The 16705-nt window shown below is 38.3% G+C and overlaps 4 protein-coding genes across 4 annotated transcripts in view; all 4 read right to left on the bottom strand.

The window, feature by feature from the left end:
- Positions 1-16705, bottom strand: part of Gm37013 (predicted gene, 37013) — an 889226-nt gene that overhangs the window by 566197 nt on the left and 306324 nt on the right. The gene's annotated exons all lie outside the window — the stretch shown is intronic.
- Positions 1-16705, bottom strand: part of Gm38666 (predicted gene, 38666) — an 874243-nt gene that overhangs the window by 566197 nt on the left and 291341 nt on the right. The window lies entirely within an intron of this gene.
- Gm38667 (predicted gene, 38667) overlaps positions 1-16705 on the bottom strand; it is an 868072-nt gene that overhangs the window by 566197 nt on the left and 285170 nt on the right. The window lies entirely within an intron of this gene.
- On the bottom strand, positions 8223-10679 carry Pcdhb1 (protocadherin beta 1). Its single transcript, NM_053126.1, has one exon. It carries the CDS (start codon positions 10677-10679, stop codon positions 8223-8225), a length of 2457 nt encoding a protein of 818 aa, NP_444356.1.

Below are 16705 nucleotides of genomic sequence, written 5' to 3'. Positions count from 1 at the left end.
CATTCTTCTACATGTTGACCACCAGTTGAGCCAGCACCATTTGTTGGAAATGCTGTCTTTTTTCCACAGGATGGTTTTAGCTCCTTTGTCAAAGATCATAGATGTGTGGGTTCATTTCTGGGTCTTCAGTTCTATTTTACTGATCTACCTTCCTGTCACTGTACTGATACAATGCGGTTTTTACCACCATTTCTCTGTAGTACAGCTTGAGGTCAGGGATGGTGATTCCCCCAGAAGTTCTTTTATTGTTGAGAATAGTTTTCACTATCCTGGGTTTTTGTTATTCCAGATGAATTTGCAAATTGCCCTTTCTAACTCTGTGAAGAATTGAATTGGAATTTTGATGGGGATTGCATTGAATCTGTAGATTGTTCATGGTAAGGTGGCCATTTTTACAGTATTAATCCTTCCAACCCATCATCATGGAAGATCTTTTCATATTCTGAGGTCTTCAACTTCTTTCTTCAGAGGCTTTACGTTATTGTCATATGTATCTTTCACTTGCTTGGTTAGAGTCACACCAAGATATTTTATATTGTTTGTGACTATTTTGAAGGGTGTCATTTCCCTAATTTCTTTCTTAGCCTGTTTATCCTTTGAGAATACAAATGGTATTGATTAATGTTGAGTTACTTTTATATACAGCCACTTTGCTGAAGTTGTTTATCAGCTGTAGGAGTTCTCTGGTGGAATTTTGTGGGTCACTTAAATATATTATCATATCATCTACAAATAGTGATATTTTGATTCCTTCCTTTCCAATTTGTATCCTCTTGACCTCCTTTTGTTGTTTAATTGCTCTAGCTAGAACTTCAAGTACTATATTGAATAGATATGGAGAGAGTGGGTAGCCTTGTCTAGTCCCTGATTTAAGTGGGATTGCTTCAAGTTTCTCTCCATTTGGTTTGATGTTGACTACTGGTTCATTGCATATTGCTTTTTACTATGTTTAGGTATGGGCCTTGGATCTTTCCAAGACTTTTAACATGAAGAAATGTTGAATTTTTGTTAAATGTTTTTTCAGCATGTAATGAAATGATCATGTGGTTTTTATTCTTCGAGTTTGTTTATATAGTGAATTACATTGATAGATTTTCATATATTGAACCATCCCAGGATCCTTGGGATGAATCTTACTTGATCATGGTGAATGATTTCTTTGAGCTAATTTTATATCCAGCCACTTTGCTGGAGTTGTTTATCAGCTGTAGGAGTTCTCTGGTAGAAATTTTGGGATGGCTTATGTATACTATCATATCATCTGCATATAGTGATACCTTGACTTCTACCTTTCCAATTTCTATTCTTTTGTTGTCTAACTGCTCAAGGTAGAACTTCTAGTCGTATACTGAACAAATAGGGAGAGAGTGGGCATCCTTGTCTTCTCCCTGATTTTAGTAGGATTGCTCCAATATTCTCTCTATTTAATTTGATGTTGGCTGTTAATTTGCTGCATATTGCTTTTATTATGTTTAGGTATGTACATTGAATTCCTAATAGTTCCAAGACTTTAACATGAAAAGATCATGTATTTTTTTTGTCAAAGGCTTTTTCAAATCTAATGGGATGATCATGTGTTTTTCTCTTTGAGTTTGTTTATATAATGCATTACATTGATGGATTTCCATATATTGAACCATTCCTGTATTCTTAAAATGAAGCCTACATGATCGTGCTGAATGATCATTTTGATGTGTTCTTGGATTTGGTTTGTGAGAATTTTATTGAGTATTTTTTGCATCAATATTCATAAGGGAAACTGATCTTTCTTTGTTGGATCTTTGTGTGATTTAGATATCAGAGTAACTGTGACTTCATAGAATCAATTTGGTAGTATTCCTTCTGTTTCTATTTTGTGAAGTAGTTTCAGAAGTATTGATATTAGGTCTTCTTTGAAGATCTGATAGAATTCTTTACTAAAACCATCTGTCCCTGGCTTCTTTTGGTTAGGAGACTATTAATGACTGCTTCTACTTCATTAGATGCTATGGGGCTGTTTAGATAATTTATCTGAGCCTGATTTAACTTTGGTACCTGCTATCTGGTCAGAAAGTCATCCATTTCATCTAGATTTTCCAGTTTTGTTGGATATAGGCTTTTGTAATTGAATCTGATTATTTTTTTAATTTCCTCAGTTTCTGTTGTTATGACTCTCTTTTCATTTCTGATTTTGTTAATTTCTATTCTGCCTTTGTGCCCTCTAGTTACTTTGGCTAAGGGTTTTTCTATCTTGTTGATTATCTCAAAGAACCAGCTCCTAGTTCTATTGGTTTTCTTCTATATTTTCTTTGTTTATATTTGGTTGATTCAACTCTGATTTTGGTTATTTCCTGCTCTTTACTCCCCTTGAGTGTGTTTGCTTCTTTCTGTTCTAGAGCTTTCAGATGTGCTGTTAAGTTGCTAGTTTAGGATCTCTCCAATTTCTTCATGAAGCTACTCCATTCTATGAATTTTCCTCTTAGCACTGCTTTCATTTGTATCATAAATTCAGGTATGGCATTTTCCCCTTTTAGTTAAATTCTAAAAAGTCTTTAATTTATTTCTTCATTTCTTCTCCAACCACATTATCGTTGAGTAGAGAGGTATCCAGTTTCCATGAGTATGAGGGCTTTCTGTTGTTTTGTTGTTAGTCGCTGCTGATCTTACAGAATGCATGGATTATTTCAATTTTTTTGTTTCTGTTTAGGCTTCTTTTGTGTCAGATTATGTGGTCAATTTTGGAGAAGGTACTATGCTATGTGGTGCTGAGAAGAACATACATTTTTTTTTTGTTTTAGGGTGAAATTTTCTGTAGATATTTGTTAAATTAATTTGGTTCATAACTTCTGTTTGTTTCACTTTGTCTCTGTTTGGTTTCTGTTTCCATGGTCTGTCCATTGGTAAGAGTGGGATGTTGAAGTTTCCCACTATTATTGTGTGAGGTTCAGTGTATGCTTTGAGCTTTAGTTATGTTTCTTTTACAAATATGAGAGTCCTTGCATTTGGGGCATAGATGTTCAGGATTGAGAGTTCATTCTGGTGGATTTTTCTTTTGATGAGTATGTAGTATCCTTCCCTATCGTTTTTGATAACTTATGGTTGAAAGTCTATTTTATTGGATATTAGAATGTTTACTCCAGCTTGTTTCTTGGGAGTATTTGCTCGGAAACTTTTTTCCAGCCTTTTAGTCTGTCTGCCTTTGTTACTGATGTGTGTTTCCTGTATACAAAAAAATGCTGGACCCTGTTTATAGATCCAGTCTGTTAGCCTATGTCTTTTAATTGGACAATTGAGTTCATTGATATTGAGAGACATTAAAAACCAATGATTGCTGTTTCCTGTTACTTTTGTTGTTAGTTGTGGTATTATATTTGTGTGGTTCTCCTTTTTTGGGTTTGTTGTGAGATGATTAATTTCTTGGTTTTTCTTGAGTGTAGTTTTTCCCTCTTTGTATTGTCCTTCTTTTATGCTTTGTATGGCTGGACTAATGGAAAGACATTGTTTAAATTTGGTTTTTCCATGGGATATCTTGGTTCTCTGTCTTTAGTGATTGAGAATTTTGCTGGTTATAATACCTGGACTGGAATTTCTGTTCTTTGGGTCTGTCTGAAGGACATTTGTCCAATCTCTTCTAGCTTTTAGAGTTTCTGTTGAGAAGTCTGGTATAATTCTAATAGGTCTGCCTTTATTTGTTACTTGGTCATTTTCCCTTACTGCTTTGAATATCCTTTCTTTGTTCTGTTTATTTAGTGTTTTGATTATTATTTGATGGGGGAATTTCTTTTATGGTCCTATCTATTTGGTGTTCTGTAGGCTTCTTGTTTGTTTATGGCCATCTCTTTCTTTAGGTTAGGGAAGTTTTCTTCTATGATTTTGTTGAAGATGTTTTCTGGCCATCTGTATTGGAAATCTTTACTCTGTTTTCTACCTATTACTCTTAGGTTTGGTTTTCTCATTGTGTCCTGAATTTCCTGTGGATTTTGTGTTAGGAGCTTTTGCACTTTGTATTTTCTTCAGCTGTGTTGATATCTTCTATAGTCTCTTTTATGTCTGATATTCTCTCTTTTATCTCTTGTATTCTGTTGGTGATGCTTGTATCTATGACTCCTGATTTTTTTCCTAGGTTTTCTATCTCCAGGATTGTCTCCCTTTGTGATTTCTTTATTGTTTCTATTTCCATTTTTAGATACTGGCTGATTTTGTTCAATTCCTTTACCTGTCTGATTGTTTTTTCCTATATTTCTTTAAGGGAGTTATTTACATTTTCCTTGAGGTTCTCTATCATCTTCATGAGATGAGATTTCAGTTGTAATATTGTTTTTGAGGTTTGTTAGGGTATCCTGGGTTTTCTGTGGTGAAAGAACTGGGTTCTGATGGTACCAAGTGGTGTTGTTGGTTTCTGTTGGTTATATTCTTGCACTGGCTTCTTGCCATCTGTTTATCTTAGGTGTTAACTGGCTTCACTGTCTCTGACTGGATCCTGTCCCTCTTGTGAGACTGGTTATGATAGAACTCCCTGAGTCAGGCTGACTCTGTGAGCATGATCATGACGGACCTCATGGGATTCAGGCTGTCTCTGGCTGTGGGCATAGGGGGTGTGGCATCGGGGTGTGTGAGCATGGAATGGGTGAGTTGGAGCACCTTGTCTCCTTCTGGCTGCAGTTATGGACCAGAAGGAAGATGTGTCTCTGACAGGGCAGGGCAGATAGGCATGGGGGCCCCATTTAGCCCAAGTATTGAGGTAGGGGTTGTCTCACCTGTGAGACTGGTTGTGATGGACCTCCTGGGAGTCAAGTTATCTCTGACTGTGGGAGAGGGCTGGAATGCCAGCTCTGCCCCAGACTGAGTTGTGGGCCAGAAGGAAGATCACAATTCTCTTTTCTAAGCATATATTTATCTCAGTATCTTGATAGAGGAATGTTTTGTTTTGTCACTTCTTAACATATTTCAATTTTTCAACATAACTAATACTAATGTAGTATTTTCAGAAAGCAGTATATGAACTGGAAAATTAAGTTAAACTTTTGATTAAAGAATATGCAAATTTGTCACATGCTTTGAAGATAATTAAGTTTTACAGGAGATATTTATATGGGGAATTATATGTAGTGGTTCTATGTCTAGAAGGGAGACAAAATTCATCCTTACAGAAAAAACAAAAACCACACCGACATAAGGAAGTCATTTATTTATTATTCATTTAATTTTAAGAGCATTACATAAAACTATATGAACCAATTCCGTTTATATATGTATATTTCATTTTAGCATATAAATCTATTATATAGCTTATAGATATATAGATGCATATACATAATAAATTTTAAGTTTTATGCTTAATATCTATTTTATACATATAATTAAAACTTTAAATAAGGTTAATGTATTTCTTTTATAGTTAAAATACTCACAAATAAACTTTTACAAGATGAAGGAAATTAATGCTTGATTAAAAGAATCTAATATATAGGAGTAAAATAATAATTTTAGTCAAAAATATGTTCTGTGTAATTCCATTGTTAAATACTACCCTAAACCAGTTTGTTAAACAAAAAAAGATAGTGATGTTACTGGGTTATAATTTATTAAAGTAAATATCCATAACAAAATAAGTATGTAGAAGTAACAAGTATTTCTTATCAAGAACAAAAAGAATTGGTGAAATAAAAAGTAATTTGCAATACCATGATATTGTCTCTGTAAATATACAGCACAGGATACTAAAGTTAATTGAGGCTGAAGCTTGACATGTGTATAATTTCAAAGTATCCTTCACTAAGTATTAGTTACAAATGAAACGATGCTTTAAATGGAGACACTTGGCTTACAATAAAGATCAACATCACCTTGACACCACTGAACTGTGCACACTGCTTAGCGACAAATGTAGTAGATTTTACACTTTGTATCCTTACAGTAGTGTTATGACATCTACGTCATGTGCTTACTGATACCCCGATGCTCTGGAGAGTGAGCAGCATCATTTCTGTGGTTTTCTTCTCAATTAATGTATAACCTCAATCTAATCATGAAAAATAAAAACAGTCTCAAATGCAGAGGTTTCTTCCTAAGTGGAACCCTTCAAAATACCAAAGCCATGGGACACTGGGACACCACACATATTAGGGACAAAGGACACATAACAACTAAATGCAACTGGGATCCTGTGTTATATTTTCCTCTGTGACTCAAAGCTTCCATTATAAAGGTAGATTTATAGATGAAGAATCTTTTTATTTGTGCAAGAATGATATGTACTTCAAATAAACAGTATTATAACTCAATTCATGGAAAGTATTTAGTATTAATAAAAATTCATTATATTTATTTATATTATTCATATATTTACTTCATCTATTCTCAAAATAGTAAATAATATATTGAAGGTCCTCATAAGTTACAACAGCTCAACTCAAAGCATTTAAAATGTACCATTAAGGTTTAGTATATTCCTGGCCACCACATAGCATCCAGATGGTATCACAAGGTATCAGTCAGAAAAGAATCTATCAGTAAATAGGATATGGTATATTAAGAAGTATTTTTGAGAACTACTCCTCTACTCTTACAATTCCAAATACAAACATTGTGCCTCAGCCAGGTGTGATGTCACACACCTTTAATTCCAGCACTAAGACTGAGGCATGTAGATTTCTGATTTAGAGGCCTACCTGGCCTACAGAGCAAGTTCCAGAACAGCCAAAGCTAAGACAACCAAGACAGAGAAATTCTGCCTCAAAAACAAACAAGCAAACAAACAAACACAAATGTTGTGCCTCTTGTATAAAAGGAATCAGGACTTCCGTGAATCTAAACTGAGACACATTTGTTAAAAGGAAAGGACTCACTGTTACAGCCTCATTAAAGCAAACTGACTTCACAGATAGAGTTAGTGGTTTTATTGGCATCCACAAACTGCAATAATCTGTCAGAGTCAGCTTTTTTCTTTAACTTTAGAATAAGACCACCTAGAAAAGCTTGTGAGGATTAAGAATTATTTTTAAAGTAACCTAATTTGTTTCCCCACTCCAATTCATTTTATTCATGATTCACTTAAATAGACCTTTTCTTACATTTACAATGCTCTAGTGATAACTTGGGACACTCAGAAAGGAGGGGCTTGCCACCAAATCAAGTATTACGTGAGAGTGCATCTCTTAAGGCTATCTAACTGATATTAATGAACTTCTTTATTTGGTGCCTTATTTTATAGTTTTTCTACAAATCACTAAATTGTTTAAAAGTATAAAACTTCTACACCATTTAGCACAAAGTGATTTAAATTAAGTATTCTATAGCTAGTTAATTATAGCAAAAATATTCTATTTATATCCTATGACATCCTCAATTCACTATTTTCACTAACTACTGTTTGATAAGGCAAGGACATCTATATGTGAGAGAGAGTTGAGACCTGCCTAAGACCCCAAATAAATCTTAAGAAGCTCTATTTAACAATTCTGGAAAATATCTTTACTGAACTCAAGCTCTATATCTGCTCTTACATTTAAAAAATAAATTAAATCCTCCTCATATTTTAATCTCCATCTGCCACCATAAATAATAATCACCACTTTTACTGAGCATTTTTGTGATTATAAATGATGGCATGCAAGTTGATTCAGAGATGATTCCATTTGTAAGATACAAAACATAAAATTTTCTGAATAATAAACTGTATCTCTGTCTGCCTTTTTTTTTTTTGGAAACAGGGGTTTCACTATGCATTTCTGGCTAGCCTGGACTTCACAGAGATCCACCTGATTCTACCTCCTGAGTGCTGGGATTAGAGGAATTCACCACCACTCTCAGGCAATCTCAATTTTTAATCAGAGCTGAGAGTCAGTGCTCTTCCCTATGCATGAAAAAACTTTCTACTGGGAAATGGCTTAAAGGTAAAATAAACAGCTCTTTCTATATATGGAACTAAATACTTCTCAGGCCATGGCCATGGGCAACATAAAAAATAAAAGGTGGACTGTTCATTTTTTGCTTAGCACACAAGAGAGGGGAAAGCAGAATTTACACACAGTAACATTTCTTTAAAAGAACTCCAGATGCATATATAATCTAGGGATCAGGATACTTGTCTTATATTAAGCCTCAGTCTGAGTTTCCTATTTCCATCAAACTAGGTACTGCTGTTTCCATCAAAATTGCAGTCTACTGTTTCCATAAGGATGACTCTTTGAAGATGGACTATAACATCCTGTTTCTCTTCTCATGAGAGATGTTAGCCAGAATTACATATACTCATCTCCTATCCGGTCATGGCCCGCTGAACCCCGAGACCGATTTTTATTAGAACCTGGAGGCAAACTGGAGTCATCCTCTGTTTTCACCTCTCCAGTGGCATGGGGGAATGGGAAATTGGGCATAAATCGCTTAAGAAAACGGAACTCACTATTCCCAGTTCCCGTGGCTGAGCACATATCATATGGACAAGGCTGAGATAAGGAACCATTGCCTCTTCCTTGAACCAAGTTGTTAGGGAAATTACAGTCATCATAGAAGTGCTCTTGAATTGTGAATTTGTCTCTGTGTTTAATCTTCTGGTAGAGGTGTATAATAAAGATCACAGTGACAGACAAGAGAAAAAGAAAAGAAAGCACAGACAGAGAAATGACCAAATATTTTGTGGTTGGATTTACCTTTCTAGAATGCTTGGATGGATCCTGGAACTGCAAGTATGGCTCTGAAAAGCCATCTACCAGCAGGATGTTAAGTGAGGCCGTAGTGGAGAGAGCTGGTTGGCCATGATCCTGAACAAGAATGACCAGTTTCTGCATCATGGGGTCTCTCTCAGATATCTGCCTCAGTGTACGTATTTCCCCATTTTGTCTTTGAACAGAAAATAACCCAAGGTCTGTGGCTTTAAGAAGATGGTATGAAAGCCAAGAATTCTGCCCAGAGTCACCATCAACAGCTACTACTTTGGTCACCAGGTATCCTGCCTCTGCAGACCTTGGTACTAGGTCATTGCAGGGCAAAGTGCCATTCTGCAGTGGGTACAAGATCATTGGACGATTGTCATTGTCGTCCAGGACCACCACTCTGACAGTAACTTCGCTACTCAACGACAGAAAACCACCATCAGTTGCCTTTACTACAAACTGAAAGTCTTGAATGGCCTCATAATCCATGGTTCTTAGTGCATAGAGCTTTCCATTATCTGAGTTTATGGAGATGTAAGCAAAGACTGACAGATCACCACTCTTTGGAGGCAGCAGGGAGTATGTTACTTGGGCATTTTCACCCAAATCTAGATCCTCGGCGTGGACTTTGCCAATAAAAACTGCAGGACTGTTGTTTTCACGAACAGTCAAGACGTAGGAATCCTCCTGGAAGACTGGAGAATTGTCATTTACATCAGCTATTACCACTTCAATCACAGTCTCTGTGGACAGATTGGGTGGTCCAGTATCCATGGCGACAAGGGTGATATTATAGCTGGAGACATCCTCTCTATCCAAGCTTCTGTCAGTGACCAGCGAGTAAGAATTCCGGAATGTATGTTTGACTACAAAAGGCAAATCTTCTTTGAGGAAACAGGTGATTTTTCCTCCAACTCGCACATCCCGGTCTCGGATAGTGAAGAGAGCAACTACAGTCTGGAGTGCAGAGTCCTCAGGAAGAGGGCTGGACACCGAGGAGATTGTCACTTCCGGAGGATTGTCGTTAACATCCACCACTTCCACCAAGACTTTGCTGTGGGCAGAAAGACCCCCTCCATCTGTAGCTTGAATGTCAATGTCGTATGTTTCTATCATTTCAAAATCTAGGGGCCCACGGAGTCGAACTTCTCCGGTTTGTGGATCAACAAGAAATGTCCGTAGAACTGCTTCTGGATTTTCAGCTAAAGAATAAGTTATCTGCTTGTTGGTGCCCTCATCCAGGTCTGTGGCAGTCACCACCACCACCAAAGAGCCATTGTCGCTGTTCTCTGGCACCTGAGCACGGTACACCAAGCGAGAGAACTGGGGCACGTGGTCATTGACGTCCAGGACAACCACTCGAATGTTGGCGGTGCCAGACTTGGGAGGGGACCCACCATCCACAGCTGTAATGGTCAAGTTGACTTCAGGCTGCGCCTCTCTATCCAGGGGATTATCCAGCACAAGTTCTGCATATTTAGGACCGTGGCTTCGGAAGCGTGTGTGCAGGTGGAAATAGGTGTTTGCACTCAGGGTGTAGTTTTGGAGACCGTTGAGTCCCACGTCCAAATCCTGGGCACTCTGCAGTGGAAAGCGTGAGCCCAAGGGGGTGCTCTCTGGAATCTTTAAAAGAGGCTCTTTGTTTAGAAAAACTGGTGCATTGTCGTTGATATCAAATACTCTGACTTCCACCCGGAAGGACTGCAGCGGCTCGGCCAGAATAATTTCAAAATGCAGCACACACGGGTCAGATTTGCCACAAAGTGCCTCGCGATCTAGTTTCTCTTTGACGAACAAATCTCCAGTCTTGCGGTGGAGCCGGAAATGCAACCTGTTACCCTCGGCAACTAGACGCGCCCCACGCTCTGCCAGCTTCCCCACCTCTAGCCCTAGGTCCTTAGCCACATTAGCCACAAACGAACCGCTCTCCATCTCCTCCGCCACCGAATAGCGGATTGTGGCCGCGCCTCCCACAGACACACACCAGAGAAGGAAAAGAGAGCCCACCTGCCTGTTCTGCAAAGGCTTCCTGCGCGCAGCTCCCATGATTCCTCACCAGTGCACTCCCCTCAGCTGCCGCCAGCTCTAGGGGCACACTGGCTTTCACTTTTGCCAACAGGTTGTACAAACACCAGCCTCTCCTATTACTAGCCTCTAACCGCAGTGCCGCCAAAGGCTGGCTCCTCCAGCCAGGTAAGCTGTTTTTGCACTTGAAAGAAAATCTGCATTGAGTAACTTAATTCCCCAGGCTATTGAACGTATTAATAGGTATGTGCTCATTCCGTAGCGTTGAGCAGAGGTTGGAAGTTTGTTGCTACAGCAACCATGGTCTCCTTGTTAATTCCCTTTCAAGAAAAAAGTCCTTGGGAATTGAGAAGCCGGTGAGGATATTCGCTCATATTGAGGTCAGTCTGTTTGTGGGCTGAGGCTACTGCAGCAATGAACAAACAACACAAATTAAAGCTACATTCCCACAGTTCACCTAGTGACTAAGGGAATAGGAGAATGGATCCTGCATTGTCCTTCGAAGCATAAAGGAAACACATGGAGTGAATGAGGTGGGAAGGACAGGTGGAAGGATTGAAGAATAGGTAACAGAAGAAAAGTAAACAGATATTCTTCGGACACATAGGGTCCTGTAGAAACACACATCTTGGTTTGCACAAATCCATTACTTGGCCCAGAGGAAGCACTCGGCTGCTTGTCTCTTATGATTATATTGAACAGGCATCGCTTCTGTGAACTAACACTGTGATAAGTGATTTGCATGCATTATCCAATGTAAGCTTGCAGCAACCTTATGAGAAAGGCAATTTTCTGTCTTAAAAGGTGAAGAAACCTGACAGGAGAGATTTTTTTTTCACACCTTCAAGTTTCCCTACCTGGTAAACAGAAATATTTGTTATACACTGTAGTTTTGCTTGACTCAAAATCTATGCACTTAATACATTGCTCTGTTTCTGTGTCATATAGTGAATAAATCAAGGAAAGATTAATTTAGGATTTTAGATTTCAGAATAGGAAGATGAAATCTGATCCTCCTACATTTTTTTAAATAGCTGAAACAGAAGTCCTGGGCTCTGAGGTTGGAGTTCAATGGTACAGCCTTGTCTAGCATGCACGAGGCCCCAGGTTCAATCCCCAGTGCTGCAAACAAGCAAGCAAGCAAACAAACAAACAGAAAGACAAATGTTCCAAATGGTGGAATATAAAGTTAAAACTGTCTCTTGCTAATTGTCATAAGTATTTTTCCCATTTGTGCTTAGCATTTTAAATCCTAGATGCTATAATAATGATTGCTGTTGTTTAAAAGAAGCCTAAGCCATATTTCTCAGTGGGGACAAAGTGAATGAAAGCAGAAAGTATACAAAATATTAAACTGAGCATAGTGGGGTCTGACTGTAATTCTAGCATTTGGGAGGCAGAGGCAAGAAGATGAGGACTACAAAGCCACCATTGGCTACTGTACATAGGGATTTCAAGGTCATACTGGAGTACATGAAAGCTTGTCTCAAAAAATAAAAAAATATACAAAATCCTAATATCTTGGGACCATTAACAGTCATTTCTATCTCTATCAGGTACCTCAACACCTAGTACAAATGCACACCCCCTAAATTGTTTGCTTTCTCCTTAAAACTATATCTATTTCCTCAGGTTGCCTGTTTACATTCTTTCTTCTGGCCCTCAGGGCTTCAGTCCTATTCCCTCACCCAAGAGGCTGGGGGACCCCCCAGAATTCACCAGAGACCTGGGAGGTGAGAGACTTCCAGGACTCAAAGGACCTTAGATGAAATGCCTGACAGTAGGAAAAGGGAACTTACAGAGCCCCCCTCCAGCAGGAAGACAGGACATCAAGTGAAGGATGGGGTTGCCATTCCACAGTCACACCTCTGACCCATAATTGTTCCTGTCTGAAAGAATTACAGGGATAGAAATGGAAAGGAGCCTGAGGAAAAGAAGGTCCAGCTACAGGCCCAAAGTGGGATCCAGCTTAAGGGGAGGTCCCAAGGCCTGACTGAGGCTATGGAGCACTCACAAAAAGGGATCTACATGACTGCCCTTTGAAAGACCCAACAAGCAGCTGAAAGAGTCAGATGCAGATATTTGTACCCAACCAATGGACAGAAACAGCCAACCCCTATTGTTGAATTAGGGAAGGCTGAAAGAAGCTGAGGAGAAGGGTGATTCTGTAGGACCAGCAGTCTCAATCTGGACCCCTGAGATCTTTCAAACACTGGACCACCAAACAGACAGCATACACCAGCTGATATGAGGCCCCCAACACACATACAGTAGAGGACTTCTGGGTCTGCATTCATTTAGAAATGATGCATCTAATCCTCAAGAGAGTGGAGGCCCCAGGGAGTTTAGAGGTCAGGTGGGGTGGGGGTGGGGGCATCCACATGGAGACGGGGTGGGCTGGGGAGGAGGTGTGGGATGTGTAGCAGCCGGAGGGTGAATGAGGGGGGCGGGGAATGGAATATGGAGTGTAAAAATAAATTAAAAATAAAATTTAAATTAAAAAAAAAACTGTGTCTAAAGTGTATACTAGATAGTCTTCTGACTCTAGTTTCTTTACTATTTTCTGAATGTGAAATCAATGGTGTTTCCATTAGTAGTTTATAAAAATCTAGTACTTTTGGTGGTCACTGAAATCCTGCTATTGCTAAGTAAAGTTGCATTTACTGATTTATTGCAACAGCGAAAACTGAGCAGCCTTGTAAACATCAGTAGGAAGTTGTTACAAAGGACACATGACATGTGGCTTTGTGTTGAATGATTTGTGAGAGATTTTAAGTAGGAATTTTATCTGGATTGGATGCTGTCATAGGTGAAGTTAATTACATGATGAGTAAATGAATAATTTTATGTGGAATATAAGAACTGTCTGAGGCTAATACTGTCATATTAGTAGCCCAGTTCCTAATATTTGCAGTCAAGAAAGGCATTTGGTCATTTTTTGAGTGGACTGACTAATGTTCTTTTCTGTGTGTAGACTGACTGTACTGCACTCTTTCCCCTAACCCATCACCATCACAGAGTAGCCTTGTCTAAGCATTCTATGAAACTTTTATTCAACAGGAATACACTATAGTTTATCTATATCAACCCAGCTCCTAGATATCAAAGACTGCTTTTTCAGTATAATTGCACCCAAATTCAATTGCTCATTTTATTACTATACACTTAATTTAAAAATTATTACACAACTGTGCATGTCACTTTGTGTGTATGTGCACAGATCTGCTTGACAGAGCGTCCACCTAGAAGTGACACTGATGTCCTAATGCATGCTCTGTTTTTTCTGTTATACATTATGACAAACTTCTAAAAAGTTTAATCAAATCATACTGAATTTGTATAGTCATCATTAGTGTAGCCACTAGTTGTTCAAAGTATATCCAATGTCTAGTGCATTTGTCTGCTGCTAATAACACAATGTCATGGGGGTAATTTATGCTTAAAATAGCTTTATTTTGACATATGATTCCAGTCCAATATTAAGGAGTCATTCTGGTGATGGACTTCTTGCTATCCTCAACAATGCAGGGAATCATGTGATGAGAAAGACAGGGTATGCAAAAGAGACCTGAACTTTATAGCAGACCCACTATTGAGATCATCTATTAATCATCTCATAAAGAATTTCTTAAAGGTCTCAGCCTGCCACCATACTATAACAGCTCATAATAGAGATTAAATATCAGCATGAGTGTTAGAGTGAACAAACTGTACTTAACTCAAGTACTTTGTATTATTAGTCCTAATATTTTATCCTGCTTGTTGTGTATGTGTTCATATCTCATTGATTAAATTGTGTTTCTCTGGTTACTAACCTTATTCTTCTGCAGTACTGGGACTTCGCATATACCAAAATATCATTCCACCAAGGAACCACATTGTTTTCCTAATTGTTGACTATTTAATATATTTTCAGGCATCTGGATTTCTTTTTGGAGGAGGAGTTTTTGTTCAGTTCTCTTGCCCTTTTCCTATTGATTTGTAGTAGTGAATTTGAATTTTTACATATCATCAAATTGAATCCTGGATAATCAAAAGAGACACATTTAGACCAAGTCAATATAAGAACCCTGAGTATTCAGAAATTTTTTTAGGGAAAACCCTCAATTTGTATAGAGCAAATAAAAACACATAATTTAGCAGGCTCAAATAAAGAAAATTTTACCTTTTTTTTTCCTAAATTTTATTTAACTATAAATCTTCGGAGTAAAAATTAACAAACTCAGACAAAATAAATACAGAGTACCTGTTGTCCTGCTTTGCTTTCTATTCCTGTGATAAAATATTTTGACCAAAAATAACTTGGGGAGGAAAGGTTTTATTTGGCTTACACTTCCACATCACGATACATCATTTGGGGAAGTTAGGACAGGAGCTCAAGGCAGGAACCCGAAGGCAGGAAGTGGAGCACAGATCCTAGGGGAGTGATTCTTATTGGCTTACTCACTATGGCTTTCTCAGCTTGGTTTCTTTTTCTTTTTTTTTTTTTTTTCGTTTTTTGGAGACAGGGTTTCTCTGTTATAGCCTTGGCTGTCCTGGAACTCACTTTGTAGACCAGGCTGGCCTCGAACTCAGAAATTTGCCTGACTCTGCCTCCCAAGTGCTGGGATTAAAGGCGTGCACCACCACTGCCCGACTCAGCTTGGTTTCTTATACAGCCTAAGTGCACATACCCAGGTGTGCTGCTGTTCACAGTGGACTGGGCCCTCCTCCCACATCAATTACGAATCAGTAAAATGCTCCTACAGATTTGCCTACAAGCCAGTCTGATGGAAGCATTTTCTCAGTTGAGGTTCCCTCTTCCCAGATGACCTTAGCTTGTGTCAAGGTGACAAAAACTAATTAGCAAGGCCATATAAAACCAATAACTGTATTGTTTAGGAATGTCTATGTGTATGGCAAAACCAATAAAAACCAAAGGCAATTTCTACCAAACTTCAGGACAGTGGTCACTTCTGAGGATCTTAGCTTCAAACATATCACTGAATTATCTTATTGTTGTGACTTAAAGGCTAAATAAGTATTTATAACCATTTAATTACATATACCCAAAAGTTTTTACATGCATGATCGATATCACAATAAACATAAAATTAATAAGATTTATCCATTTCATTTCTGCTACTTATAGTATCACAAGCCCTTCCTCCCTCCCTCCCTCCCTCCCTCCCTCCCTCCCTCCCTCCCTCCCTCCCTCCCTCCCTCCCTCCCTCCTTTCTTTCTTTCTTTCTTTCTTTCTTTCTTTCTTTCTTTCTTTCTTTCTTTCTTTCTTTCTTTTTTGCTGAATCTACCTCCTAAGTGCTCCTAAGTGGTTGCAGGTGTGAACCATCATGCCTGTCTAATGCATATATGTTGCTGTTAATGTTTTGAAACAGGATATAGCCCAATCTGGCCTCAAATTCATTGCAATTGTCAGACACTTGACTACAGAAGTTAGAGTCATGCATCACTATACTGTTCAGTCCACAAGACTGGATGTCTCAGCTAGCTTTCAGATTATTGGAGTAGCTGGACCACAGACTATAGGCTACTCTAATAAATCCTCTTTTAATATAAATAGATTGAGTTTATCAGTTCTGTTCATTTAGAGAACTGTGACTGATATATAGCTGGCAAAGATTTTCTCTCATTCTGTAGGCTGTCTTTTCACTCACTCTGAAGGTCTTTTAAGGTACTTTCAATCTTATTTGTCAACTCCTGGAAACTATTTCCACTGCTGTTGGAAACGCCTCTATTTTTACATCTTTTGCTTATATCTTTTTTTCTAGTAGTTTCATTGTTTTAGTTTTTACGCTCACGTCTACTACCCATTTTGAATTTTATTTGTATAGGGTGACAGATAGGAATCTGGTTTCATTTTTCTACATGTGTTTGCCCAGTTTCCCAGCAGCACCTGAAGAGGCTTTCTTTTCTTCAAGAGGCTGTAACTGTGTGTTTATTTCTGGGTTATTTTCTTTACTTGATCTTCTATGACTCTGCAATATGGCTGGAAGTCAAATATTATATATACCTCCAGCACTGTTCTCTCTGCTCTGGATTGCTTTGGC

Source organism: Mus musculus, chromosome 18, assembly GCF_000001635.26.
Source record: "Mus musculus strain C57BL/6J chromosome 18, GRCm38.p6 C57BL/6J".
NCBI classification, from domain to species: domain Eukaryota; kingdom Metazoa; phylum Chordata; class Mammalia; order Rodentia; family Muridae; genus Mus; species Mus musculus.
The sequence above is the reverse complement of the archived record's forward strand: the minus strand, read 5'-3'. Positions and strand labels throughout refer to the sequence as shown.

Excerpts from the sequence above, each read along its gene's own strand:
- Pcdhb1 (NM_053126.1), bottom strand. The coding sequence starts at position 10,679 with ATGGGAGCTGCGCGCAGGAAGCCTTTGCAGAACAGGCAGGTGGGCTCT.